The sequence below is a fragment of the Chelonia mydas genome, chromosome 11 (genome assembly GCF_015237465.2).
Source record: "Chelonia mydas isolate rCheMyd1 chromosome 11, rCheMyd1.pri.v2, whole genome shotgun sequence".
NCBI classification, from domain to species: Eukaryota; Metazoa; Chordata; order Testudines; family Cheloniidae; genus Chelonia; species Chelonia mydas.
Window position 1 is genome coordinate 13,559,757 of NC_051251.2, and position 27,941 is coordinate 13,587,697.

The following is a 27,941-nucleotide window of genomic DNA, read 5'->3' on the forward strand; positions in this document are numbered from 1 at the left end:
ACTGGGCGTAAGGGAGTCTGAACATAATTTACATGCTGAAGATCTGGAAAAAGGGGTAGCCACTCCTACCCTCTTGGTCCTTCCTGTTAGTTGCTTTTCCTGATACACCATCTCTTTCATGCCATTGATGTATAGGTTACATCAATTTTGACTCCTAGAGTCAAATAAATGGACTTATACCAACTCATTGACATGTAACTTACACTACCTTGCGTGTAAACTCTGATATTGCCCCTCAGTTTTAGAAATATTTACAATAAGAATTTCCAAGTTTAATTACAGTGACTTTTACTCCTCTATGCTTTAGATCTATAGTGCAGTTGCTTCATTTTTTTGTCATTATAATTCAGTGTAAAATCTTATTTTCTAATGTAGTATTAATTTTCAATGTACTTTTCATGGCATTTGAAGATGATTTTTATCATTTTTTCTGTGTGTTAGAACACTGACAAATTACATTTGGTTATCATTTGTCTCCGTGTTTCCTTGGATCACATGCTCACACTGCCAATTGTTTCACTAATATGCCAAAAGCTGTCCTCTCCTCGCCACAGGCCTTGAAGGCTAAAAACCAACATGAATAGTGTATTTTCACTGCTCAGGGAGGTCAGTCTGCAGGAAGCCCATACCCACTGCACAGAACAGTGCTCCTTAGTGGTTTTCCACATGAGACTATGGAGAGGAGCTTTGTGAGTTAGCTAAGGGGATAGTCAGTGCCTCAATGCGCAGCATGGATCCATCAGCATAAAACCGTAAGTAGAAGAAATTGCTTCTGCTCTGGCCCATAAGCTATAATAGTAGCCACAGCCTGGCCACATGGGTTCCCCACATATTACCTCCACATGAAACTGGAGAGAGTGCCACCCATGCATGCCGTCCATGTCCCTGTACAAAGTCCTGGAACCAGGTTTGGCACAGGAGACCAGCATCAGGCCCTGTGTTTAAGGAGACTGACTAAAATTGCTTTCCCAACAGAAATCTGGAGAGACAGACTCTGTTCATTTGTGAGTGGTTTAACACATAGCTGGTTGTAAACTGATTCTAAATCTTTCTTTGTCAAGGCTTTCCAAACCAAGTTTGATTCAGCTAAAAGCAAACTGGGAGAAGATGTGAAATGCAACAAAAGTGACGATTTGGGTAAGTAAGGAGCACAAAGGGTGAGTAAAGTTCTGAAAATTATACTCTCCTAATAAATATCTATTGTCTGGGGGTGAAATCGTCACACAGGAGCTCTGTGTTTAGTTTTTGACTTGTTTCATTGTTTGTCAGACTGGGTGATAAGAGGTGAAGAAGACAAGACTGGTTTTGATATAATGGGGAAAATGTGTTACCTCTTCTAAAATTGTGTTTTGGAAAACTTGTTTTAGTATTACTATATTTAGACTCCTTTTGACTTACCGGATTCTCATTCATGTAAACAAAAATGTAACTGTTGATCTAACTATTCATCTCTTCAGACGCTTTGCAGTCTTTTGCCCCTTGAAGAACCCATGTCATTGACATTGATGTTATCAAGAGTTAGGGCTGAATACTGATCTTTGGGTTTGCTAGTTCAAAAGCAGGATTTCTTAAATGTGAATGCAAACTGGAGGACAGCTGAGCTTTGACAGTTATCAATTATTCTCTCTAATCAATCATCTTCATCCCAGTTCCTTCCATTTCAGGAGCCAATGGGTATGGTAAATTGTTGACACAGAAAGTTCTAACTACTCTGCTTTGGCACCTTCATTCCAGCTCATGCAAACAGATATAGAACATGATCAGCACCATCCTTCTGTAGAACATAGGATTTGTTGTATCAGACTCAGATCCTTGCTGCCTCCAGCAGTGTTTGGGTAGCTGATGCTTCAGAGGAAGGCGACCCTTCTGGCCTCCAATAACTCACCTAGCCATTTGTGCCATTCCTTTTCTGGGGCAAGAGGAGTTCCTTTCTGATCCTGACGCACAAGTTTTAATCAACTTATGCATTCTGGCGTGAATGGCTACAAGTCTAGTCAGTGACCATGAAATTATCTAGCTAGTCCTTTCCTCAGCCTAGTTAATTGTCACTGATCCAGTGAACAAAAATAAACTTTGACTAGTTCAAATCAAGAGAAAGACCAACAGAACCCTTTAAGTAAGGTATGGTGGAGCTTGATTCAGCCCTTGCGATACCCCAACTCTGAGGGAGGGAGGGAGGGTGCGCCCTGAACGTATCTTTGGGATATGCTATTAGAAACAGATATAATCTAGGCCTGAATTGTGCCCTGTGCTTTGGTTTCTAATGAATCTGAAAGGGGTCCATGTGAAAATCATCATCACTGGTTGATTTGAGAGAAAGCTCTACCAGAGGTCCCCTGCTGAGAGGACATGAACACAGCTGTCCCTATTCAGCATGGTGGTGATCAAAGTTGTTTCCTTATTTTTTTCTCAGTTTTCCTTGAACCATGCCCAGAAGTTTGTACATCTGACTTTAACTTTAAAATAATAATTAAGCTTTGGGGGACGTTGGCTGAGTGCATTTTAGCTACTATAAAGTTCCAGAGCTTATTCTATATGTTTAATTAACAGTAAAACCTGCACTGGCAATAGGCAGTGCCCTGTCTTTAGTTAACACTTCAGAGTTTCCAGTACAGTTTTGTTCAACTTTTCGCCTTGTCCCGTGAGATGCTGAACACCGTCAGTACCAACTGCAATCAGTGGGAGTTGATGGCACAAAGTACTTCATGTGATTGGGCCCTGGTGCCAAAGGGTAAAATTTTAGTTCAAGAGATGAGGATGGCATCATGGGTTAGCATTCCTTCCCTCCTTGTAGGCAGGGGAGTTGTATTTGTTTTGTGCCTCCTACGTTCAAATGATTGCTGGCAGCACTCCAGCCCATTGCCATTTATTTCCATCAATAGACTCTTTATTACAAGCTGAGAATGTTGTCATTTGAAACATATTCTAGCTAGCTAATGCAAAGTGAGTGTGAATGAAACATATTGATTTTAGCAGTGATTTACATTGTACTTAAAAAAAAAAAAATCCAGGGAGAACACAGATGTAGTTAAAATGCAAAAAGTACTTCATTTATCCAGAGCCAAACACCAGAAGGGATTTAAAAGGGCTCCTTTGTGAGTAGGACAGTGTCCTCGCCTTCACTTCCCTGTAGAGCTACAGTGTATTCTCTTAACACAAAAACAGTCCTAACTAGAGATTTAAAAGCAAGATTTATGGTTTCAGTCTGTGTAAATATTTAATTTCATCGTCTCCAGTGTCTCCTGAAATAGCAGCTTCTGTTTAAACCACACATTAGAGGAATGTGGAAAAACATGAAAATTAAGAACAAGTTTCTAAATGGCTCACAGAAGAGGAACTACCATTTAATTTGACTTCAAAATGTAACGATATTATACACGTGGGATGAAACTGTATTTATTAATTATTACTAAGGCCAAATCCTGGTCCCACATAAATCAATGAGAGATTTGCCATTGACTTTAATAGGAGTGGAATTAGGCCCTTAAAGGGAGATTTTCAAAGGCAGAATTGAAAGTTAATGGGAGTTACATGCCCAACTGCCATTTATATCTTTAAAAATCTACCCCTTAGTGTCTATCGTCATATCCCCATTCTGAATGTACCATAAGGGCAGTAAGGTTTCCTTGTGCTGCAAAATCTCAGGCTGCATACAGAAACTTGTGACAGTACTTGTGAACTTTTCAGTCTACCAGTTGCACTTGTATAATCAGTATTTCTTTCAGGGTCACACTCTGACAGACAAATGGAGACAGAGAATAAAAAAACTGGACCAGCCATTGAACTTACTGGAAACCGCTGTGAAGCACTGGAAGCAGCAAAAATATGGATCAAAAACATAATGCAAGTCCAGGAAAGTCACCTTATCGTTATAGAAAACAATCACATTTTTAACCTTAGCAAAAAAGATCATGCAGAACTGTCTCGTCTGCAGCGTTTCGGTGTATCCATATCGGAAGAAGTGGTTGGTGGAAAGGCAAGATTAGAGATTCAAGGTCCTCCTGGTGCTGTAATTGATGCGGTGTTCATGATTGAAAATCTACTGTGTGATGTGCAAGAGAATAATAGAGCCAAACAAGAGGAACTGCTGCTGTCAGAGGGTCAGTGTGGTTAAGTGAATAAAAACAAATATGAAGCGGAGAATATGTATGTGGGTTACCAATATTTAGATGAGCTTGTATTTCAGTTTGTATGTATGATGAATATACAGTAGGGTCTGATTAGTCTGTGTGCTTAGATACTATGGTAATAGGCGCTATGCAAAGCCTTGAAAGACCATGTGTTAGTTTGTTGACTTCAGTTGATTCACTGGGCAAGGTTCCAATGGGTTGCCGTTTATTTCACTGGGCTAGCCATGCTATTTGAGGCAGACGTGACTGTGCTGCCAATCCTCACTCTGGGAGTTGCGCTAGGAAAGGCAGCCTAACGGCCCAGCCATCTGAGGCTCCCTGGGAGATGTGTTGAATCAGTGCATACCCTTGCTGAACTGGTCCTGCATACTTTGTAGGTTGCTTGCTGCCACTCCCCTTCTGCCAGCACACCTAGTGCTATCAGCGTCCCACAGATAGTTGCTCTGGTGGGAGTGAATCAGACCCTTTGACTTCAATATAGAAATTACTGAAGTCAATTAATTTATTTCAGTGGAGTTACAATAAGAATGAATTTGAAACCTGTACCAAATACTACCTCAAAGGGCAACTTCCTGTCTTTGAAATATCCCCTTTTTCCAGGTCAGTTTTATTTGGCCTGTAGTTAAAAGCCTATTAGGCAACCATTTTTCCTGGTCATTTTGATGGTCATTTAAGATGGGTTCCATTGTATAAAAGATAGATACACAAATGCAGAGCTATATAATGGAGATGATACATCCTGTGTCTCTTCTGTTTCTAACTTTGCATTGGTTCCTTTAGTAGAACTTGATTTAACAGGCATAATATATTCAGCAAATTTAAATGTAAGCTGTAACGTCCTTAGCAAAGTTGAATCACTTAAAGAATTTCTAGATCTGGACAGACAGTTATTTTATTTAAATGTACAAGAGTGTAAAAAGGTGCTGTAGTGTCCATATCCAAAGTTCATTGAACTCAGTAGAAGCTTTTTCACTGACTTCAGTGAGCTCTGGATCAAGCTCCAAGTGTCCTTGATTTTTTTAAAACAGAAATCTTAAAATTAAAACTAATTTAGCAGTAAACTCATGACTTATTGGCAATAACCAGTTGACCCTTATAGCACAAAAGAATGCACAGTATCCCAACCTCCCTCAACAGACCTCGTAAGTCATCACTGCCCTTATCAAAGATCTCTGTAAAGGAGTAGCCTTGATTCAGATGACCCAAATACCTTGCTTCAGAGAATATGTAACACTCTTCTTTGTTAACTAAGCAACCAAAATAAACTATTAACTTCCTCCTCCACTGACTTTGTTGCATTTAGGATGAGTTTAACAAGCTAAAAGTCTTAAATTATTATTAAATATCCTGCTACTTGTATCCAGGCCAACTGGAAACTGATTATCCTCCAGAAAGACTCCGAGACAAGACAAGGGGTACTAAAATGCGTTACCAGATCTCTCCAGTAGAATCATACTGCCAGGAATTCAAGGACCGAGAAAAACTATTTGAAAAAGCTGGGCTTCGTGTTCTCAAGGTAAAGAGAGTATCCTTGGTAAAATGAATCTTAAGGTATCAGACATTTATAAGAACCTGGATGCAATTAATAAGGATACATTTTTAAAAAAGAACAAGATCAAAATCAGTTGGCTCCTTATAATACTTGAATGAACTTTAGTGAAATTGCAAATGAAACCTAGATTTATTGCTCAATTAAGATGACTGTTTAAAAAAGTTACAGCTGATCACTCAAAAAGATGTAATTAAATCTTCATTTACTGTTTCAGAAGGTACTGTATGTTTATTTTATATTTTGCAGCCTCAAGTCCTTGGTTATAGCAAATTCTCAGGGATCAAGGGGTTTATTCTGCTCCTGATGTAGTCAGTAATAGATTCCAGGCTCCACTTTAATCACAAAGGGAACATGAAGATGTATAGCATATACATAGAGAAATATAAGTCTCTGTATTAGATATATTCTCTGTGGGGAGGAGGGAGCATTATCTAATGGTATAGCAGGTAACTAGAAGCCAGGACTTTTAGATTCTGTTTCTAGTTCTATCACTGACTCCCTGTATGACCTTGGTCAAGTGCATTGACATCTCTGTCTTATTGGAAGAGAGATTGAAGCAACAGGGACTATTTCATTTAGAGGGGAGATGATACAGAGGACACATGATAAAGATATACAGAACAATGAATGGTGTAAAGAAGGTAAATCGGACACGTCTATTTACCATCTCATAATACAAGAACAATGGATATTTGATTAAATTGAAAGGCAGCTACTATAAATCTGATAAAAGAAAATGCTATTTTACACATTGCACAATTGGCCTGTGGAATTAATTGCCACAATGTATCATTGAGGTCAAGAGCTCAGCAGGATTCAAAATAGGATTGTACAGTGCTAAGGATATGAAATCATTCACAGTTCCAGTAGATAAGATTACTTAAACAAACAAACAAACAAACCCCGTCCTCTGTGATGCAGAACTGTGCCTGAAAGGCACAATTCAGTCCAAAGACACTTCTCAGTGTGGACTTGATCTTGTGAGAGATTGAGTAACTTTAACTCTCACTGAAGTCAGGACCCTCACAGGATACTCTCAGCCCCTGGCTGGATCAGGTCCTAACCACATACGCAACTCTCATTAACATTTATGGTTGTTACTTACATCTGTACAACACAACTCACCCATTAGAAATCACTGGAACAGGGCACAGTGGTGCTCCTATTGACTTCAATGGGAAGCACTGGGGTCATGGTACTTTTTCTCCTGAGCAATTGCACACTTTAGATATATGCAAGCTGTGCTACTGATTAGCTCAAAATGAAAAAAAAAAATGCTTGTTAAATTGAAGATTGTAAATTATACTAGTGACAGCGTGTGCTTTCAGTGGTATGGATCTATAACTGTCTGTTTATATTACTCTCTTGTTGTTTATATTACAGATAGAAAAAATACATAATCCTGTTTTATCAGCTGCCTTCCAACGGATTAAAAAATGCGTAGAAGGAAAAACTGTTGGCAAGCAGATATGCCATAGATTGTACCAGCGTGTTCCCGCTCAGTTCTGTAGCTTGGTATGCAGAGCTGGATTTCAGAGAACATACTCCCCTCCACTAGGTAGTTTACTGCTTTCCTCTTTTACAATGCTGTTGAAAGATTGCAGAAACATGCCATTAATAGTGTTTATATAATTCTGCTCCAAACAATAATGTAGCCATTCTACATGTGTCAGTTTGCTAGTATTGCTCCATACAGAAGAGTAAGGACTGGACCAGTGGTTCTCAACCTGCAGCCTGCTTGCGACCCAATCAGTACGCAGCTGTGGCCCATGTGACATCCTCAGGGCCATACAGGTAGCATGTATATTGTATGAATGTGGACCACATAACCCATAGAGAGCTGCATATGCGGTCCACAATGGTAAATAGGTTTAGAATCACTGGACTGGATATTTGAATGTTTAGCATTTTCACTTGGAGTGTGCACTTGGTGATAGGAATATTTTGCTTCTTTAAATAAAACAAACAGTAGTTGATTAGTAAAGTTCAGCTTAGGTCAGAAAAATGGCACCTTCTTATACAAGAGATCTATTTTTTATATGTGTTCAGTCATATCCACTTACCTTCAGAACAATAAGATTTTACTTTACGCTTTTCACTCCTGTTCGTACAGCAGAGCCCATGCAGCTCTGGGAGAATGAGCTGGCTTCCATTCTGGTTTGTGCATCATCAACAGAATTGTTATCACAGATCTAACTGTAGAATCTTTATTACTGATGCTGATGTATGAGTTAGAAAGAACCCAGCTTTACTTTCAGATCCCAGCTTGAGTGTGGCACTGACAGAAAAAAAGCCATATCTGATTCTCTATTCCATTACATTGGTTTTACACTAGTGTAAATCCACTGAAGTTGATGGCATTACAGTGGTAGAAGACTACTTAACAGAGTGGAGAATCAGGTCCAGCATCTTTTCACTTGAAAACTGAACAAATTTGATATAAAGCAATTTTATATACATACAAGGATTCATCCAATGTTTTTGGAATATCATTTAAGAATCCTCTGGAATAAGCTTGGTGCTTTTCAAAATGTACTGTAGAAGAAGATATAGTCTTTGGACTAAGGAGTTAACAGTCTAAATAGACAGATAGTGCCTTTCAGACAAGTGATGTAGAACAGTGGTCTCCAAACTTTTTGGATTGCGCACCCCCAGGGCCAGCTCTAGGGAAGCGCAAAAAAAAAAAAAGGAGAAGAAGAAGAGCTGCCGCCGGCGTGCCGCCAGAGAATCGACGGAGCGGGGAGAGCCGAGCTGCCACCGAAGAATCGACGGAGCGGGGAGAGCCGAGCTGCCACCGAAGAATCGACGGAGCGGGGAGAGCCGAGCTGCCGCCGAAGAATCGACGGAGCGGGGAGAGCCGAGCTGCCGCCGGCGTGCCGCCGAAGAATCAAAGGTCCGGGAATGCAGCTGCCGCCGTGCCAGCAGCACTCCTTCACTGGCGCTCCTCCTGCTGCGCACCCCCAGGGATGGTCCTGCGCACCCCCTGTGGTGTGCGCACCCCACTTTGGAGACCACTGATGAAGAAGGTGGATTTGTCATAAAGCACAGTGCAGGACTTTGGTGGTGGTGTTTGTTTATTATTCTAGCTCGCGTAACAATCCACATAGCTTCTATTCTAGAAATTTTTACAGATGAAGAGAATAAGAATTTAGGCCCCAGTCCTACAAATGATAGAATGCAGCCATCTTCCTGTGTGCTATCAATTGCAGAATCAGGGCTAAGATTGTAAGATCTTCAGAAAGCAGGAGTCATGCCTTTCCGTGTTTCTATGAAATACCTAAGATGCTTTTGGGTGCTCAAAATAATAAACGACAAAATAGGACAACATCTAAGTCTAATTTTATCTCAAAGCAAAATAAGATTTGGAAAGAATGTGTTTAGATACAGAACATTTTCAACTTTGCCTCTGTCTACTATAACAAACTATTGCTTGTCACACTACACACTGGAATCATAGTTAAATATTATGGGAGAAATTCTTCCCTTGGATACCAACATCCACAATTTCTTCAAGTGACTGCACATGTCCATTCCACTCTTGATATGCGCATGCCTAGCACATGTTTGTTGGAAACTTTTCCCCTCGGCAGTCCTTGTGGAGTGGCTGAAGCGCCCTCTGCCTCTGTGCGCCCTTTCAAGCAGGTCTAAAGAGCAGAGATGCCCCTGATCTCCCTCAGTTCCTTCTTACTGCCTGTGATGGTTGCTGAATCTCTTGGTCTTACCTTAGCAAGTTCTTTCAGTATGCCTTTTTTTTGGTAGATAGATAGTGTTAGTGATTAAGTTTTTTTGTTTAAATGTTATTTTTCAGTTCCCTTGCTTCCAGTTCTGTTTTTGGTACCAAGGAATGCCTCGGTCAAGGGGGTTCAAACCTTATTTTTCTTGTTCCAAGCAGATGCCTGAGAGTGACCCACACTCCAATTGTTTAAAGTGCCTGAGTGAATCTCTCATCTCAGATTGCTATCAAATTTGTAGGAACTTCAAACCTAGGACCAAAAAACTTCATTGCACCATGACCCCCTTCTGACATCAAGAATTACTACACGACTACACTATTACTACAAGAATTACTACACGACTATTACTACAGGAGGAGGGGACAGAAGCCTGAGCCCGTCCAAGCCCCACTGCCATGGGCAGTGAGGGGAGCCCGAGCCCCACCCCTCCGGGTGCGGGGGCCAAAGCTGAAGCCAAGGGCTTCAGCCTGAGGAGGGGGGCTGTAACCTGAGCCCCAACCCACAGCTGAAGCCCTCAGGCTTTGGCCTTGGGCAGTGAGGCCTGGGCTTCAGCCCGGTGCCCCAGAAAGTCTAAGCCAGTCCTGGTGACCTCATTTGAAGTTCCAACCCACAGATTGAGAACCGCAGCCAAAGGACACCAAAAAAACCTCACTCATTTTGGTAGGAAAATGTATTCTACAGCTGGGTTACAACTTAGAATCACCATCCAACAGGCTTTGTTAGGGCATTATGACTTTAATATCTGGGACTCAATATTAAAGTTTAAGGACAAGTTACCAAAGGATGCAAAACAAGTTTCTTTCACTGGTAGACGAAGGAAAGCTGGCGGCTAGAACATCACTCCAAGCCAGTTTGGACTTGGCTGCTAGGGCCACGGCCATTGCTATTACCATGTGCTTGTGCTCATTGCTGCAGTCTTTGGGGCTGCCCAGAAAGTCCAGCAGATAGTTCAGGTCCTGCCATTTGAAGTATCATCTCTATTTTCAGGGTAGACAGATGACAAACTTCATGGTTTAAAAGATTCCAAGGCAACTCTAAAGTTGTGGGGCATACATAAACCTGCCTCGAAAAGAAAGCACTTCCATCTGCATCAGACCCACTTATATGCTATTCTTGCACATCAACAAAAAAAATAATAGAGGTTATAGATGCAGACCACCTCTTTCTACTGCAGTGGCTCCTAGCTCATCGAGGTGCCCTGGGGCTACTAAACAAACATTTTGATGGGTTGATAGAGGACACCGTACCGGTCTCCAAAATTCCAGCCTCTCCTTTCCCTGTGTTTGCAAACCATCTATCTCACTTCCTGGGTCCTTGGTCCTCAATCATTTCAGACCAATGGGTCTTAAGCTCTGTGGAAGTGGGATACTTCAGTTTATTTCTACCCCTCCTTCCAGCCCTTCTCTAGATCTCTTCAGGGACTACTGTCACAAGGAGCTCCTTCTCTAGGGGGTGCAATCTCTGCTTTGGTTGGGAGCCGTAGATGAAGTTCCTCAGTGTCATAGAGAGGCTTTATTCCCTCTGTTTCCTTATCCTGAAAGCAAAGGGAGGTCTAGATCAATTTTAGGCCTGCATAAACTCAACAGAAAAGGATAAGTTTTTTCTATGGTCTTGCCTGCTTCCATTATCCCTTCCCTGTTGCCCAGAGACTGGTATGCTGCCTTTGATTTAAAGGAGGCGTACTTCCGTATGGTGATCTATCCAGGGCCACAGGAAGTATTTAAGGTACCTGGTGAACCGTTCTCACTTCCAGTTCAGTGCTACCCTTTGGCCTGCCTGCAGCCTCCAGAGTTTTTACAAAATGCAAGGCAGTGGTAGCTGAGTTTCTGAGGATATTGGGTACGCAAGTGTATCCCTACATGGATGGTTGACTGGTGAGAGGCCAATCCAGAGTTCAGGTACTATCCAGCATCTCTCTTATCCAGTCAACTTTCAAAGCTCCGGGATTGTCAATCAACACGGAGACATCTATCCTCTCCCCATTTCAGATGTTAGAATTCATAGGGGCACTCCTGGATTCGACTCAAGCCAGAGCTTTCCTTCCATGGTCAAGATTGCAGACAACTTAATCAGTTGTTTTAGATGTCACGGCTCACCCAACTATGACAGCATGGAATTGCGTGAGGCTTCTGGGGCAGGCAGCGTCTTGCACATATGCGGTCCGACATGCCAGATTGCTCCTCAGGGAACTACAGATTTAGCTGGCCTCTCTATTATCTCTGAGCTGTCACCCTCTAAGGCCTGTGGTGAGGTTACCCTTTCAGATTTTAGCTTCTCTGGACTGGTGGACAAATCCTGTAAACATGTGTATGTTTGTTCTGTCTCAACCTTTCCTGATGTTAGTGATAGATGTGTCTGCTCTGGGTTGGGGGCGGCTAATCTAGGTTCCCTTCAGATACAGGGATTATGGTCCACAAAGGACTTGTCTCTACACACAAATGTCAGGAGGTTGAGAGCTGTCTGCCTGGCATGTCAAGGTTTCTTACTCCGTATCAAGGGTAAAAGCCTGCACGTATTCTAACAGACAACACAATGGCAATGTCCTGTCTCAACAGGCAGGGAGGGGCTCGCTCATTCCAGCTCTGCCACAAGGCAGTCAAACTCTGGGATTTTTGTATTGCCAGTTTGAGAAACCATCCGAGCTTGCATGCAACCTAAGCAGATTGTTTGCGTCACCCCAGATGGTCTCTATGTCCGAATGTAGCCAGGTGCGTTTTCCAGCTGTGGGGGACTCCCCAGGTAGAGTTTGCAACAAGAACCAAGAGGAAGTGCTGGCCCTTTTACTTTCTTCAAGGCAGGGGTGGCCAACCTGTGGCTCCGGAGCCACATGCGGCTCTTCAGAAGTTAATATGTGGCTCCTTGTGTAGGCACCAACTCCACAGCTGGAGCTACAGGCGCCAACTTTCCAATGTGCCAGGGGGTGCTCACTGCTCAACCCCTGCCTCTGCGACAGGCCCTGCCCGCACTCCACCCCTTCCCACCTCCTCCCCGAGCCTGCCGTGCCCTCGCTCTCCCCCCCACAGCCTCCTGCATGCCACAAAACAGCTGATTGGGAGGTGTGGGGAGGGCTGATGGTGAGTGGGAGGTGCTGGGAGTGGGGCGGGGGGGGACGGGACCTGATGTGGGGGTTGCTGACTTATTACTGTGGCTCTTTGGCAATGTACACTGGTAAATTCTGGTTCCTTCTCAGGCTCAGGTTGGCCACCCCGCTTCAAGGTCACAGTCAAAGTTCCGTAATGGACACTTTCCTGGACAAGCAAACTCCAGTATTCTTTCCCACCAATCCCACTTCTTCACAGAGTTTTGCTAAAAATTAGACAAGAACATGCTGAACTCATATTTGTAATTCCAGGTTGGCCTCGGGAGCACTGGTTCTCCACATTCCTCTCCTTTTTGGTAAAAGCTCTGATACTGCTTCCATTGGACCCAAACGTGATTTCTCAAGACCATGGTCACCTGCTCCACCCAAACTTGCAGGCACTTCATTTAACAGCCTACATGTTTCATGGATAGATCGTTGGGAAGAGTCTTGTTCCAAAGATGACAGGTTTCAGAGTAACAGCCGTGTTAGTCTGTATTCGCAAAAAGAAAAGGAGTACTTGTGGCACCTTAGAGACTAACCAATTTATTTGAGCATAAGCTTTCGTGAGCTACAGCTCACTTTATCGCGAAAGCTTATGCTCAAATAAATTGGTTAGTCTCTAAGGTGCCACAAGTCCTCCTTGTCTTTTTGTTCCAAAGAGGTTCAGGATGTGCTCTTAAATAGTAGGAAGCCATCTACTACCTCTCTTTACTTGGTGAAGTGGAAATGATTCTCTGTCTGGTCCAGACAATCTGGAGTCTTGCTGACACACTCTTCATTCCAGCATATATTGAAGGTCCCAGAGCCCAGCACCAGGCCAAGCCCATACGTCTACACTGCAATTTTATAGTCCCGCAGCCTGAGCCCTGCGAGCCAGAGGCAGCTGACATGGGTCAGCAGCACGTCTTTTTTTATTGCAGTGTAGACCTACCCCGGGTGGAATGCACATGTGCAATCACTTGAAGAAGAAAAAACAGTTAGTAACCTGTTCCATAACTGCTGTTCTTAGAGAAGTGTTGCACATGTCAATTTCATGACTCACCCTCCTACCCCCCTGCATCGGCGTTTCTGGCATGAATGAACTGAGAGGGGTTAGGGTGGCTCCACTCTTTACGACGGTCACAAGGCTATGTAGCGGCAGATGGTGCTCAAGCTGCTCTAACGGATACTACGGAGGGAAAAAGTTTCCGACAGCAGTGCACAGGACATGCATACTCCAAGAATGGAATGGACATGTGCATCACAACTAGAAGAACAATAGTTATGGAACAGTTTAGTAACCCTTTGTTCCCTGAAGTCAGTGGGAATTGTATGCAGGTATCTGAGGGCAGAATATGTACATCAGCATTTAGAACAGAGAAAAGTATCAGAAGACGTTTCTTTCTTCAGTTTTTTTGACCAACATAGGAGCACTGTGAAAGGTAATAGGAAGTGCAATCCAGAATCAAGAGGCATCTCTAATCTTTAGGGCTGGAGCCATGAGAAAAAAATGTCACCCTATTAAGAGAGACACATTGTGGGTGAGGTAGTGTCTTTTATTGGACCAACTTCTGTTGGCGAAAGAGACAAGCTTTGAACCCACAGAGAACTCTTCTTGAGGTCTGAGTGGTGAAAGAGACAAGCTGAAGAAGAGCTGTGTGGCTCGAAAGCTTGTCTCTTTCACCAACAGAAGTTGGTCCAATGAAAGATATTGCCTCACCCACCTTGTCTCAAATATCTTGGGAGCAACATGGCTACAACACTGCAAACCCTAATAAAACTCATTCTTTGGAGTCTACTGTTTTCATTTTTTGTTTTTTTTTATTTCCAGAACAAAAATATGGAGCTGGCATCTACTTTATCAAGAACCCCAGAAACCTAGTGGAGGATACCAAGGAAAAGTGTGAATTGGACCATCTAATTTGTGTGTTTGAGGCTGAGGTAGTAACAGGCTTATACACTGAGGGCAAACAGTCTTATATTGTGCCACCAGCAGTTGATGCAGATGGGATGAATGTATATGACAGTGTAGTAGATGATGTTCACAGGCCTGAAACCTTTGTCATTTTTAACAGTAATCAGGCCGTTCCTCACTATATATTGACATGTTCCCAGATTTGGGCTGAGGGGTCAGGGCCTTACTGGGCAACCAGGGGCCCAGTAGATGGGAGTTCATCAGAACCATGGGACTTAGGTATTCCCCAGGACCGTGGGCACAGAGCCTCCCCCATAACAAAGAGTACAGAGAGCTTCCTGCTAAAACCCAAATAGTAGCATATCTGACTCTAGTACAGTAGTGCGGTGATGGTGCCTCACCTAACAATCTTGACACATCCATGTCGGTATATACAAGAGCTTAACCAGTATGATAACCTAAGAAAGTTAAAATATATAATTTTGTATCGGAAGAGGTATTAGATACAGAATTCAGTTCACCATTCCTGTGGTGGTTACAATATACAGCTTCAAAAATATGCAGAAATTTTATTTTTCTATAAATAGCCACAGTATGCACACTATGCATTTTATTTTACTAAGGCACCAGAGATGAGTAAATATATATTTAGTCACAGAAATGTCTGTTTTATAAAAACCTGAAACTATTTTATAAACTTAAAAATCACACATTAGCAAAAACCATCTAGTCCAAAGTAATCCATTGAGATTAAAACACGTATTTAGACTGTTCATTTATTTTATTTTTAATTCTGCTTTCACTTATTTAGCTAACCATCTACCATGTGTTTCAACAACAGCTGTGTCATTATCTTTGGAAGTGTTATTTTATAAATAAGTTTACATGCTTATAAAAAGTAAATTTATTTGCAGTGTTAGTAGCGATAATTGTGTTGCTATAATCATTTTTATTAGCTGTACAAGGTGCCAACCGCTACAGGTGACATGTTTGAGAAATAAAAAAATTGCATGACCAAAAATAAACCAAACTCTTGACGTGTTCTGATTTTTCTCCTCTTAACAGGACATTAAGGCTCCTGACTTTGACAGTCAAACTTCAGTTAGCTATCACTATGTGTTCAACATGGTCTTCTGTGAAAGATTTTTTTGAAAAAATAAAGCATAGTTCTGAACCTGGGACTAGCCATCATCGGGGGCCACACAGGTTTTAGGGGGGTTATGATCTTGCTTTATGGCTAGCTGGCAGGGGCCTGTGGCCTGAAACTTTTTCATTGTAATTTGCAGTCATAGTATGGAAAAGGCTGTGAACTGAATTATTAAAAAAAACAAACCAAAACAGCTTAGCCATGTCCTCAAATACTTGCAAAATTGTCTCTTAGTAAAGGCTTAAACCCCTCCAGGTCATTTTAATGGAGCTAGAAGTACAAGTCCTGGGTGTGAGACTGGTTGCCAGAATGGGACTTGAACTGAGGGCCCAAAGGAAAAGGCTACTTGGTGAGTCAAATCTCAAGCATTGGTTTGCATTCATGTTTTTCTTTAAAACAAAGACTGTGTAGTCTGCAACATTTATAACATCCCCAGATTCTGCTGTTAGTTACACCTGAGCAACCCATTAACTTCAATGCACTCACTGATAAACATAAAAGTAGAACTTGGCCCATCCTCTATTGCCTGACCAGTTATGACCACCAAGAACTACATATATGTTTACTAGGACATTTTAATTTAAAATTGGTTTATATACCTGCTGACCAAAAAAATATCAACTTTTAAAAACAGCTTGTGATGCTGTAATAGTTCAGCAACAGTCAAAGGGATTATCATCTAATATAAAGTCTGCTTCTGGCCTGAAAAGAAACAAGTACCTACCGCCAGAAAGGATTTTTATCTTTGTTACAGTTTAATACATCAAAACAGGGTGTGGAACAAAAGGCATCCCACTCATAACTATAGCAATGCATTAGACACAGTCTGAAACCTAACGTATAAGATGTCAATGCTTTATAAAGCTATTGTCTCACAAAAGGACTTCAGTACATACTACGGTAACTCCTCGTTTAATATTGTAGTTATGTTCCTGAAAAATGTGACTTTAAGTGAAATGATGTTAAACAAATCCAATTTCCCCATAAGAATTAATGTAAATAACGGGGGTTAGGTTCCAGGGAAATTTTTTTCACCAAAGACTTATATACACACACACACAGAGTATAAGTTTTAAACAAATAATTTAATACTATATACAGCACTGATGATTGTGAAGCTTGGTTGACGTGGTCAAGTCAGAGGGTGGGATATTTTCCAGAGAATGCCTTACGCTAAATGATGAACTAGCTCTCGGCTGAGCCCTCAAGGGTTAACACATTGTTAATGTAGACTCACACTCTACAAGGCAGTTAGAATAGAGGGAGGGGAGACAGCATGGCAGACAGACACCCCCCCCCCCTTTAAGTGCGCTGACCCCACTAAGTACATTGCTGATTTAAGTAGATCAGGAAGTTGACAGCAGCTGCTGCTAGCAAGCTCCTTCCCCATGTGTCAGCCCCCCCCCCCCACTCTATAGAGATGGGGTAAGCGGGGGATCGGAGCGGGGGGAAGAGACACACCCTGACATTAGGCCCCTTCTCCCCCCCCAGTAGCAAGCAGGAGGCTCGCAGGAGCAGCACCTGGCAGTGGGAGGAGGGACAGCTGAACTGTCAGCAACTGGTAGCCTGCTGGGCAGCTGCCACACACAGAACTTAGGGGAGCAGGGAGTTGATGAGGGGCTGCCTGTCCACCCTGGTTCCAAGCCCCCCATCAGCTAGGTGCAACGGGCTGCTCTTTCTGCAAGCAGCGGACAAAGCAGGCGGCTGCCAAATGTTATAAAGGGAGCATTGCACAACTTTAAACGAGCATGTTCTCTGATTAGCAATACAACAATGTTAACAGGTATAACTAAGTGAGGAGTTACTGTATTCCCTTGTTCACACATCAATGTAGGTTTAAGTTTTGTTTAGCTAGATGATGGATTGGAAGGGGCTTTCATAATACTGTCAGTTTTCATCAAAATATTTCATTTAAAAAGTGTCTTGGCACCACAGTGAATTTTTAAAAGTAAATAGTTACTTCGAATGCAGAAGCTATTTAGTCATTACAACAGTTTTAATGTACAGATGTTAGACAAACTAGTGCGATGTCCATTCCCTTTTTTTGTACAGTACCTTTCTCTCCCCCTTTACTCTTAATAAGAGTTGTATATATTAGTATAGGTGCTGTAAATATGGAATATCTAAATTTTCAATATTTTGTTTTATTAACTTCAGCAATTACATAGCTATTTATTTTCCTAACTGCAACCATAGGAATTTTAAAGTGACATTAGCATGTTACAAGAAATATTTTATCAATAAAAAAATAGCAGCTCAGAGCTGGGTGTACTATTGTAAAAACTGTGCAGAGCAGCTGAATGTAGAACATGAAAAGAAACAACCACATGTTAAAACACTTCTCAAAATTCAATATTACGCTGCTTATTTATTTTGCATTTTATTATTGTAACAAAGATTTCCTTGTAAACAATCCCTACTTAAGTCCACCTTCCCCTCCTTATACTTAGTGTTATATATTTATATAGTTTACAAAAGAACTGGTAATATCTGAGGCTGTACATAATTGGATATTTTCATCTGGTCCTCAAAAGATTATAATAATTTCATATACAGTAACCAGAAAATAAAAAGCACAAACTAAATGTACCTGGAAGTACATATTAAAATCATTAATTACCACAGTAATTGAAAATCCCTGATCTTTATTTCTATAACAGATTAACTCCAGGCTACTCCAAAACCTCTGGGATTTCTCTGTCATCTACAATAAGAGTATGAATGATTCCTTCCCTTCGCTTTCCACTACTGACAGCCTTAATGCAACAGTCATGATCACCAACACTGAAGTGTGTTTCTGTTCCATCTTCTACAAATTCACCCTGTGGTCGGGAAACAAAATATCATGAAAAGGAACAATATGGTTGGCTAACAAAGTACTGCAGTGTTCATAAGGCATCTATTATCGGATTTTCAGAGGTGTGGTGCACCTGCAGCTCCAGTAATTAGAAGAAACCTGATAGGTATTTTGGTGGCTGAAAAATCACTGCATTTGATTATGCAGCAGTTTTGATTTATTTATGTACGTGTGTTACAATCAGGCGGTGGTCAAAAAAAGACAAGTTTTGTAAAATATTGAGTTTTGTGACATTTGAAAAATTTCTGCTAGCACTGTGACTGATAAAGTTAATTAAAACAGGCCAAATTGGGTTCTGGTGTAATTCTACTTGAAGTCAATTAACTTGCACTGGTTTCCACCATAGCTGAAATTGGCCATAAATTAATTCAAAGGACTTGAATAAGATCTTTAACACAAGGCTTACAGGGTCTATATGGTTTAAATGGAACTTAAGTTGTGCAAAAGGCTTCATGTGTGCCCTGAATTAACAATAACAACTCTGGAGTATGTTTGTACTGCAGATGCTTAAAGAATTCCAGGTGTGTACCTCCTGTTTTGGATTATGCCATCTTGGCCAAATTGAGTTTAAGTCTATCTTCTGATATAATAAGAGGCCAGAATGCTGTCCTAACATATAAGCACAGTTTGGCAGGCAATCATGCAGGCACACTACCTGCAGGAGTTATTAGGTTAAGAACCCATGCACTAGGAATAGTGCATTGGTTCTCAATCTAGAAGTTGCAAACAGGTTTCAGGCGGGCCCAGCCACTCCCCCCACCCCTTCCTTTGTGCCTAGTTAGATGGGAGGGGAATCCCAAACCTTTTTTCTGTTATAATGGGGAATGACAATATGGAAATATTTGAGAATGCTTGGAGTAGTAAATCAGAATTTGTGCTCCACGGGAGGCAGAAGGTTTTACTGTTAACAGTTTCTGGAAGAAGAATTCTTGGGAATGTGGTGAAAAATAGTTTCAAAGTATAGCAAAACGAAGACCTCATTTCCCTACCCTGTCTAATTTAATACAATAGGACTACTCATGACAGTAACAGATGCAGGATCAAATGTCTGGTGAGGAAATAGGTTTTGCAGTCCTTCTGCATAGGGAAAGCTGCAGAAAATATATTTTTTTCCTTTTTAATCTAATTTTCAGTAACGGTAAGATTACCAAAATGACGGACTGAGGAAGTCTTCTTATCCACAGGAATAGGTACAACATAGCAAACTTCCCTACACTGTTCTGTCAAGAGGCCTAAACACTGAACTGGAGGGACCATTTAGAGGCACGAAAAAGTCATTTGATTTTTATGCCACTCTGAACATCAGGCCTTAAATGTTTAACATTGTTACTATTGACCTGGATAGATTTGAATTGGCTAGCTCTATAATCCACAGGGCAATTTAGTTGGCTCCCTATTCCTCCTCCCCAAAATACTTTACTTAAAAGGCCCACAGGTATTTGTGTATAGTATCTGAATTATTTCACTGATACATAATGTCAATATTAGTGTTCTAACGGTGGTGTGTTTTATTTCAGTTGTTAAATCAGAATAAGTATAACAAACAAAAGCCTTTGTAAATGATCACATACCGCTGTTTCCATTTTTTTACCATTGCACCAGACATCCATAGTGTCCTTCTCTGTAAAAATGAGAAAAACAAAAGATGCATGCCTCTTTATAGACCAAAAAGATATAGAAATTCCAAATGTTTGCCATGAAATTTTAGCTATAACTCCATAAATGTGTTCCAAATAAATAGTAATATCTGAATTACAAAGTTTGTCTCCATAAGGAGAGGCTCTCTCATAAGGTTGCAACTAGCTTCTTTTAGAGAGCCCCATTTTTGCCTCCAAAAAATGGTTTAATCAACGTGATTTTTCTGAAACCAAAAAATGTTGTTTCTGCAAAGTTTGAAAAAAAAATTAATGATTTTTGAGTTACTGACTGTAAGTAAGTTACCATGATTTGAAATTCTGACTTTTGCCTAACTTTTTTGGGGGGGTGTCCCTCTAACTACCACACAGCTTGTTAATTACCATTCAAACTTTTCATGTTCTTAAATTTTTGAAAACTCATGCACCTTCCTAATTAGAAGGAAATAGGCTGCTACTAAACAATTATTAATTTTTGTTTGTTGTAAAGCACTGTTCTAATTACATTACCCAACATAACCTCCTGGAGTACTTTCACTCTAGATTTCATATTTCTGAAACTGTCTTTGTCTGGGAGTGGTTAGTGTCCTAGGACCAAATCATGTTTGCCTCTCCCATGCCATATAAAAATCAATCAAAAGAGCAGGATTTGGCTCCTACTCATGGATCCCCCCCGCTCTTTTCATACCACTTGATCTTAATACAGCTTTTGGTACTATCAGTCATTCTATCCTTGAGCCTCTAGAAGAAAACATGTCTCCAGGCCTCTCCTCTCCTAGTCCTGATCCTGCATCATTAATCAATTGAGAGCTTTACCACTGACTTCAATGAGTATAAGGATCGAGTCCCTAATGTGAGCCCTCTACCTGTTACTGAAATGTGGGGGGGAAGGGTTATTTATTTATGTAAATATCAAGGTAAAATGCAAATATAAATACACATCTTGGATCCAAAACATTTCCCATGTTAATTAAAATAAGTTAAAAGACAATTCAACCACAGGAAGATGTAATACTTATCAAAAAAGCCATTTTAGAAATAAGCTAGCTGTTTAAATGGTCACATTAAACAAGACAAACTTAGGGTATCATGGTTACCACCTTCAGTTAAGAGTCATTCCCACCGGGAGTAGGCACCAAGATAAAGATGCAGATGCAAAAAGTAGGTTCTAAATACTTCTGAAAATTTTCCCCAAGTGACTTGACCGAGGTCACATAGGAACTTTGTGGTGAAGCAGAGACTTGAACCTAGAGTTCCTAAGTCCTAAAAAAGGCATATAAGATTATATAAAAAGCACAGTGACGAGAACTAACTCAATATTAACTCACCTAACACAACTCTACAATCCATACCATCCAAGCTTAATATCCAAGTATTTGTTGTTTTTGACCGGTTCTCCATGTACTTCTTGAGGCTTTTCCCATTGATCTCCAATGTATACTCATATGCAAAACCACTGACTGCATCAATGTTAATGGTAGCCTTTGTTTTGGCTGCTCCAACTGTAAATGTTTCTTTACCCACTAGTTTGAACATCCACTCTTTTCTTATTTCTTCCTGAAGAATAAAATAATTAAAAAGAAGAAAATGGGTGTTAATAAAAAGTCAAATATTGTTGTCTCATTACGGAAAATATCAAGCCAAGTAGCATATGGAGGAACTGGCGCAAACTACTGTCATGGTATCAGATCCAGGACCTGTAGCGAGATATGCATAGTCTCATTAATGTCAGTGGGGTTCTCTAAACACAAGGATGCATTTGTGTGCAGGATCTGAGCTGTAGCATGTGAGAATGCATGGCAGGTATCAGACATCAGTCCCTGTTAGTATTTCTACAAACTCATATTGTAAGACAAGGGTAGTCTATTTTTTGTGAAGGTCCAAATTTCTTGGTCAAGGTATAGAAAAAGTCTAGACTCCAGAGAAAATAATAAAGAAAGATGATAAGTAAATAAAAAGATTTCAGGGTCTGTTCAAAAGCGTCTGGCAGTCCAGATTTGGCCCGCAGTCTGCCTGTTAATTACCACTGCTGCAAGACAAACAAGGAGACAGAGAGACAGAGAGAAAGGACAGCGAAGTGGATAGCACCCTGCCCTTCTTATATTGTGAAGAGGTCAATAAGAGACTGGAGAAGCACTACCAGTGAATGACATCAGATATTGGTAGAGTCTAATGTTAGTACTGAACACTAGATGCCAGAAGCTATACCAATGATTCTCATGTGCAATGCAAATAGAACTACTATTTCCCAGTAAGGCAGAAAGCTATCAGCCATGCTGTCCCAAAGGGATAATATCTGGGAGATGAAGACTGCAAACCCAGGTACAATATTGCAGCCTGAAATACATTCTTTCCTTTTAAGTATTACTCAGTTAACTTTGTTACAAGGGTAAAAAGCCTGCGTTCTATTTATTATTATGTTTAACAAGTCATAGTACTTTCTACACACAAAGATACATTTACATAAGTATTGGGTGTTTTGCACATACTCATTTTACCTTTCCATCTACATATACAACACGTTTTCCTGATGTAGTTCCATGTTCAAATTCAATCTTGTGAACACCATCACTTAAAGCAACCTCCCAAACAGCCACCAGATCTGTCATCTTCTCCAGGTAGCCGTAGCGAGACCTGAGGGAATAACAATTTAAAATACTTATAATTCTTCTATTAATGTGCTGTATATTTTGTTCCAAGTTTTATTACTTCAGGATTTTTATTTTTAATTTGTTAAAGCTGACGTAACCCGATCCAGAATTGACTTAGCTGTAGATTGTAGGAAAGATTGGTTTAGCTTTTATTTATTTACTTTCTCAACCACAATCAAATATAGCAAAAAAGTTTAAAACTGAAACAGATTAAGAGGCACACAATGAAATTATGTTGACCACAAAAATTAAAACAGATAGAACAGAAATAGGCAAACATAGTTTTACTTTGACAAATACTATATGCATATATATACGTTACCTAGAGAGATGCTGGAATCTCCTTCCTTAGAAGTTTTTTTTAAGGTCAGGCTTGACAAAGCCCTGGCTGGGATGATTTAGTTGGGGACTGGTCCTGCTTTGAGCAGGGGGTTGGACTAGATGACCTCCTGAGGTCCCTTCCAACCCTGATATTCTATGATTCTATGATATACATCCATGTAAGTGCTAAAACATCTAACTACAGAAGAACAGTAGTTACAAAACTACCTAATTCCTCATTCTCATCAGTAAATTATCTTGTTTGTTGGCATCTTCTAACATACAGTAAAAACTGAGTGACCCATTACAAATCATTTTAGGTTTTTACATTTCAGAGAATTTATATAACCATTTGTGGTATTACTGTAAATCTTTTCTAGTCTATTAAACTCAACCTTAACAGTTTGTTTAATAAATATCACACAAAAAGTGTGACTAAGTTAAAAAACCTGCAGTTAGGTCACTCTTTTTCAACCTGTGGTCTGCGGACCCCTAGAAGGCTGCAGACTGTCTAAGATTTCTAAAGGGGGCCACATCTCCCTTTGTAATTTTTTAAAGGTCCGCAAATGAAAAAAGGTTGAAAACCACTGGCTTAGGTAATATCTGATGTGTGTGTACATGCATGTATTATGATGCACTACTTGTTTAAAGAGAATAATCTGCACGTCCATAGATCTGATCACAAACGACCATTAAATTTCAAATTGCAGACATCTTTCCAGACCAGTGAGTGTTATACTGCAGTGAGTGTTTGGGGTTTTTTTTTTTTACCTTACTTCATCTTCATAGAGAGTAATCTCTTCACGGGATGCCATAGCAACCAGAACGGCCTTAAATCCAATTAGCAGCAAGGAAAGAGAAAAGCAGAATGGCAGCAAAGAAAATGTCGAGTACTGCAGTTCCATCTTAATTGAGAAGTAATCCCTTCCTAGTTCTTTCCATTTAATGTCCACGGATATTTTCACAAAAACATAGGGAGCTTTCACACATATGACATGTATGAAATGTAATGTAATACAGTTCTGGACTTTTGTTAGACACAACACTGAAATATAAATTAATACATGATCTGAATATTTCATTGAATTTATATCTGCAATTTATCCACATAGGTTAAGAGTACATAGTGACTCATCGCTTATTCGATAGAAGTCCTTTTGACTAACTTCAGGTCAAAAGGTTAAGATCCCTCTCCTTTGGAAGAGTTTCACGCCAGATCAAAATTTTGTGTCTCAAGTATATCTTACTTTGAGATTTGGCAGCTGAATATGTAATTGTAGTGAAAATTTACAGGACATCCATACCAAAAAACAGAATTAACACAAAAATAATACACAACTGCCCAGAAATTTTAGAGAAGTCAGTCTCAAAGAAAAACGGGAAAAGGAACTTAGTCTTACTGTCACAACAGAAACCTGGGAGGATATGTGGCTTAAGGTGAAAGATACTTCAAGTTTTTCATCCTTGTGATTCTTCCAGAACAAGGTATTAAACAGGTACAACTGGACATTTATTTAAGGCTAGATTAGCAACTCACAACAACTGTTGGAGATGCAATAGCCACATGCCAACCTTTCACACATCCTCTACATCTGTCAAAAATGCATGTGTTCTGGAACACCATACTCAAGTGCTCTCTCTAAAACTGTGTCACTATTTTTTCCTTCTCCAAGCTTGTGTGTTCTTGGGGTGCTGGATGAGTTGGTAATACCAAAAATGGTAATCCATTAAGAAATGGATTGCATGAACAAGTTTAGTGTCCAAAAGAGTTATTTTGAGAAAATGGAACTCTGCAATTAGGCAGACTGGCTTAGGGACCTCTTTATTACAGCACTAATTGAAAAAAATGATGGTCTAATTAATAGAAATGCTTGGAAAAACTATAAAGATATTTGATCACACATGAAACTATTGCATACTTTTGCAGTTTAATATATTAGTCCCAAATACTCATAGGACATGTCACTTATTTATCTGTTTAATCACTTTAATAATGGATGCCCTGAATGACCTTTACAGGTTCAGGGTTTTTGTGTGTATTTTTGTTTTAACTCCAGGCTTTCCAAATAATGAACATTGAATTTTGTTATTTAAATCGTATTTCCAGCGTGGGCATGTATTTATTATATACGTTCTGTTATGTTTATATTTTATATAAAGACTAGGTTAAAAAAAAAGTTTAAAAAGAGCACTCAGTATGCCCCTTCTGCTGCCACTCTTTTCCCACCGCTTCTCTATGCCATCTTTAGAAGTCCAGAAAACTTCTACCAATGGAGCAAGATTCATGCAAATGCTATTTATTTTATTGGTTTAGGGAGAGAAAACATCACTGCTACCAAGCTTATTACAACAAAGAATACTGATCTTAATGACAGCAAAGTATGAGAGTAAGCAGAATATTTCTGTTGGAGGGGGGCTGAAGGGAGAAGAGGCCCTGCCCAAATCAATACCCCCCCGCAGTTGATGGCAACTGGTACTACTTTTCTGGATCTGAAAGAAGCAATGGCCGTCGCTTTACTTCCTACCTCTAAATAAGAGCACCTGGCCAGAGACAAGCTCCGTGTGGTATTTAACCAGACACGCTGACCAAACACAGCGCCGCTTCTCACAGGCATGTTAAGTTTGACCTGACCAGCCAACCTACGCTCTCCGTTGATCAGACAAACACACCGCTGTTCATACGAACCGAGCCATCGCTAAGAGAGGCGGAATGACCCGTGCGTCCTCTCCTGGCCTGCTGACCCCTATCTCCATGGGAGCCAATCATCAGGAGCCACTTTTAGAAGGGAAAGGGGCGCTCCTGCGAGATCACATTAGGATGGGGCGGCAGAAGGTCTCCGAGAAAGCGGGTCAGGGGCTCTCCCCAAGCGGGGCTAGTCCGGGGGCTCGGGACATTTACCGCGGAGCGGGGGCTGCTCGCCCCGCCAGGGCGCTGGGCCTGCCCGACAGGACCGGGTCGGGTCCTGCCGCTGCAGCTGGCCGGGGGAGCGCGGGGGCCGGGGCTCCCCGAGCGGGAGGGCGCTGCGGGCCAGGCGGTGTGGCGGAGGCGGACAGGCACCGCGGGGACTCGGAGGGGTTCGGAGGCCGCGGGGGCTGCGGCCGCCCAGGCCCCGGTGGGCTCTGGGGGTGCGATGAGGTTGCAGCGCCCCGGAGGGTAGAAAGGACGAAGGGCGCCAGCCCGCCCGGGGCTTCTCGTACCTGGGCGGGTCGCGCTGCGCACCGCTCCCCGCAGCCGCCTCTCTCCCTCCGGCCCCCGCGGCCAAAATGGCGCCAGGGGGCAGGGAAGCGACGCGGAGCGCATCGATTAGAGCGACCGCCCGGCGCACCCACCGGCAGCGCCGCCGCCGCCAGGGTGTGCGCGCCCCTCGGGCGGGGCGGCTGGGAGCGCGCGGCCCTGCCCCGCACCGCGGCTGCTCGCTGCCCTACGGCCAGTAACGGGCGGTGGGGGGCGTTTCCCTCATGCCGGCCCCCGCGCTCCGCTCCCTGGGAGGGGCGGCTCCGCCCTCCCCATCCCGCTGCTCGGGGCCAATCGCCGCCGCCGCCCCGCCTCTGTAACGGCCGCGGAGCTTGTGGCGGGGCTGGAGGCAGAGGCCGCCTAGGTGGGGAGGGTCGGGAAGCGGCCAGGGCACGCGGTGTGGCGGGGCTGGTGGCCGCGAGAACAGGCGGGAGGGGGAGGGAACGTGTCGGGGGAGCTGTGACCGGACTGGGAGGTATCTCCCGCTGGTACAGGTACAGCCATAGCCTGCCCGGCTCGGCCCGGCTCGGCCCGGCCCGGCCCGCGGAGTGTATTTCCCATCCTCGCCAGGCCTTGGGCCGCCTGGCTTGACCCCTCCGCGCGTCTGATTAGCGCCCGACCCCCGCCGGCCCAGCCTCCTCCCGTGTTGGGCCCAGCAGCTGAGTGAGACAAGGTGGGGGCGACAAGATCTTGTACTGGACCCACTTCTGTCTCTTTCACCGAGAGAAGTTGACCCAGCCAAGGCAGTACCTCCCCCGCCTTATCTCGCTAGTATCACCCCTTGTAGAGCGCCAGCAGGTACCAGGCACTTGGTAGAAAGGACTGGAGAGTGTAGCTGCTAGGCAGAGACCAAAGGAGAGGAGGTAGCATGTACGGCCAAGCTTGAGCACGCTCACACAGCCTAGTAGTTTGACAGTTTTTGTTTGGTAAAGGAATAGGGATTTTTAGCCATCTCGCCTGGTAACACAGGGTAAAGAAGCAGGCATTTAACTAGCTGTCCTTGGCCAAAATACCCCATCCACTGTTGTGTTGTATGCCAGCTGTCTGTCTTGAGGCTCTAGAGTCTGCTGCTATATGTGCATTGGTCTGTATACTATCCTGGATTACATACTGTGGTATCTGTCTACAGTTAAAATGCCTTGGCATCTTTTGTGATGCAAAATCATGATGTCTGGGGCCAAACCTCTTCTGCACAATACCTATAAATGCCATTGTCTGGCAACAAGAAGATTGTACAAAATATGTATTGCAGGGTAGAACTCAGTGTTGTTTTCTGACTTTTGTTGTTTTCTCTCCTTTGATACTTGAACAGCTTCCGATCAGAGACCAGTTTGATAATTTAACAATCTGGCAGTGAAAACCAACAACACAGGAGTAACTTATGACTGAGGTACAGTACTAATTAATCTAAACTCTATATTACACCATAGAATGTATTTATTAAAGTTTACCTGCTGGATGCTTCTTTGTGTTAAAATTTCTGGAATTAGCAAATTGGCAGACTATAGTGGACAGAACTGTCAAAGATGGTAGGCCCACAATTTGACCTACAGTACCGTTATCGTTTTGCAAAAAATAACCCTAGCCTTTCACCCTAAACAAAAAGTTAAAGTACATTGCAAACACAGCACATGATAAACCAAAAAGACTAATAATTTTCCAATATGAACTGCTGCATGTCCATACATTTCCACGTGGTAATTC

General features: G+C 42.0%; 3 protein-coding genes across 32 annotated transcripts in view; 2 read left to right on the plus strand and 1 right to left on the minus strand.

Moving 5' to 3' along the window:
- PARP9 (poly(ADP-ribose) polymerase family member 9) overlaps nucleotides 1-15,417 on the plus strand; it is a 53,654-nt gene extending 38,237 nt beyond the window's left edge. For all 9 annotated transcript variants that reach the window (XM_043524962.1, XM_037911974.2, XM_043524963.1 and 6 more), the window contains 5 exons: nucleotides 1,062-1,137; nucleotides 3,726-4,100; nucleotides 5,495-5,646; nucleotides 7,066-7,240; nucleotides 14,309-15,417. In XM_043524962.1, the coding sequence (XP_043380897.1) occupies nucleotides 1,062-1,137; nucleotides 3,726-4,100; nucleotides 5,495-5,646; nucleotides 7,066-7,240; nucleotides 14,309-14,748 (1,218 nt within the window). In that variant the 3' untranslated portion in view covers nucleotides 14,749-15,417. The remainder of the gene's footprint in view (nucleotides 1-1,061; nucleotides 1,138-3,725; nucleotides 4,101-5,494; nucleotides 5,647-7,065; nucleotides 7,241-14,308) is intronic.
- Nucleotides 15,418-17,887: 2,470 nt separating this feature from the next.
- FAIM (Fas apoptotic inhibitory molecule) lies at nucleotides 17,888-26,404 on the minus strand. Of its 2 annotated transcripts, XM_037911992.2 has the most exons (6): nucleotides 26,201-26,339; nucleotides 23,774-23,832; nucleotides 22,529-22,664; nucleotides 21,359-21,587; nucleotides 19,968-20,017; nucleotides 17,888-18,361 (listed from the first exon to the last, which is right to left on the minus strand). In XM_037911992.2, exons 2-6 carry the CDS (start codon nucleotides 23,815-23,817, stop codon nucleotides 18,212-18,214), a joined length of 609 nt encoding a protein of 202 aa, XP_037767920.2. In that variant the 5' UTR covers nucleotides 23,818-23,832; nucleotides 26,201-26,339; the 3' UTR covers nucleotides 17,888-18,211. The 2 variants fall into 2 exon arrangements, with proteins under 2 accessions (XP_037767920.2, XP_043380918.1); XM_043524983.1 differs by lacking the exon at nucleotides 23,774-23,832 and having other exon boundaries at nucleotides 26,201-26,404.
- CEP70 (centrosomal protein 70) overlaps nucleotides 25,606-27,941 on the plus strand; it is a 29,736-nt gene continuing 27,400 nt past the window's right edge. For 13 of the 21 annotated variants that reach the window (XR_006284770.1, XM_043524971.1, XM_037911983.2 and 10 more), the window contains exons 1-2: nucleotides 26,464-26,601; nucleotides 27,550-27,627. Coding sequence is in view for 20 of the 21 variants with exons in the window: in XM_043524971.1 (XP_043380906.1) it covers nucleotides 27,619-27,627 (9 nt within the window). In the remaining variant the exon portion in view is untranslated. Of the gene's footprint in view, nucleotides 25,852-26,357; nucleotides 26,732-27,549; nucleotides 27,628-27,941 lie in introns of those variants that run through there. The other 8 variants (XM_043524979.1, XM_043524970.1, XM_043524976.1 and 5 more) reach the window with 8 other exon arrangements.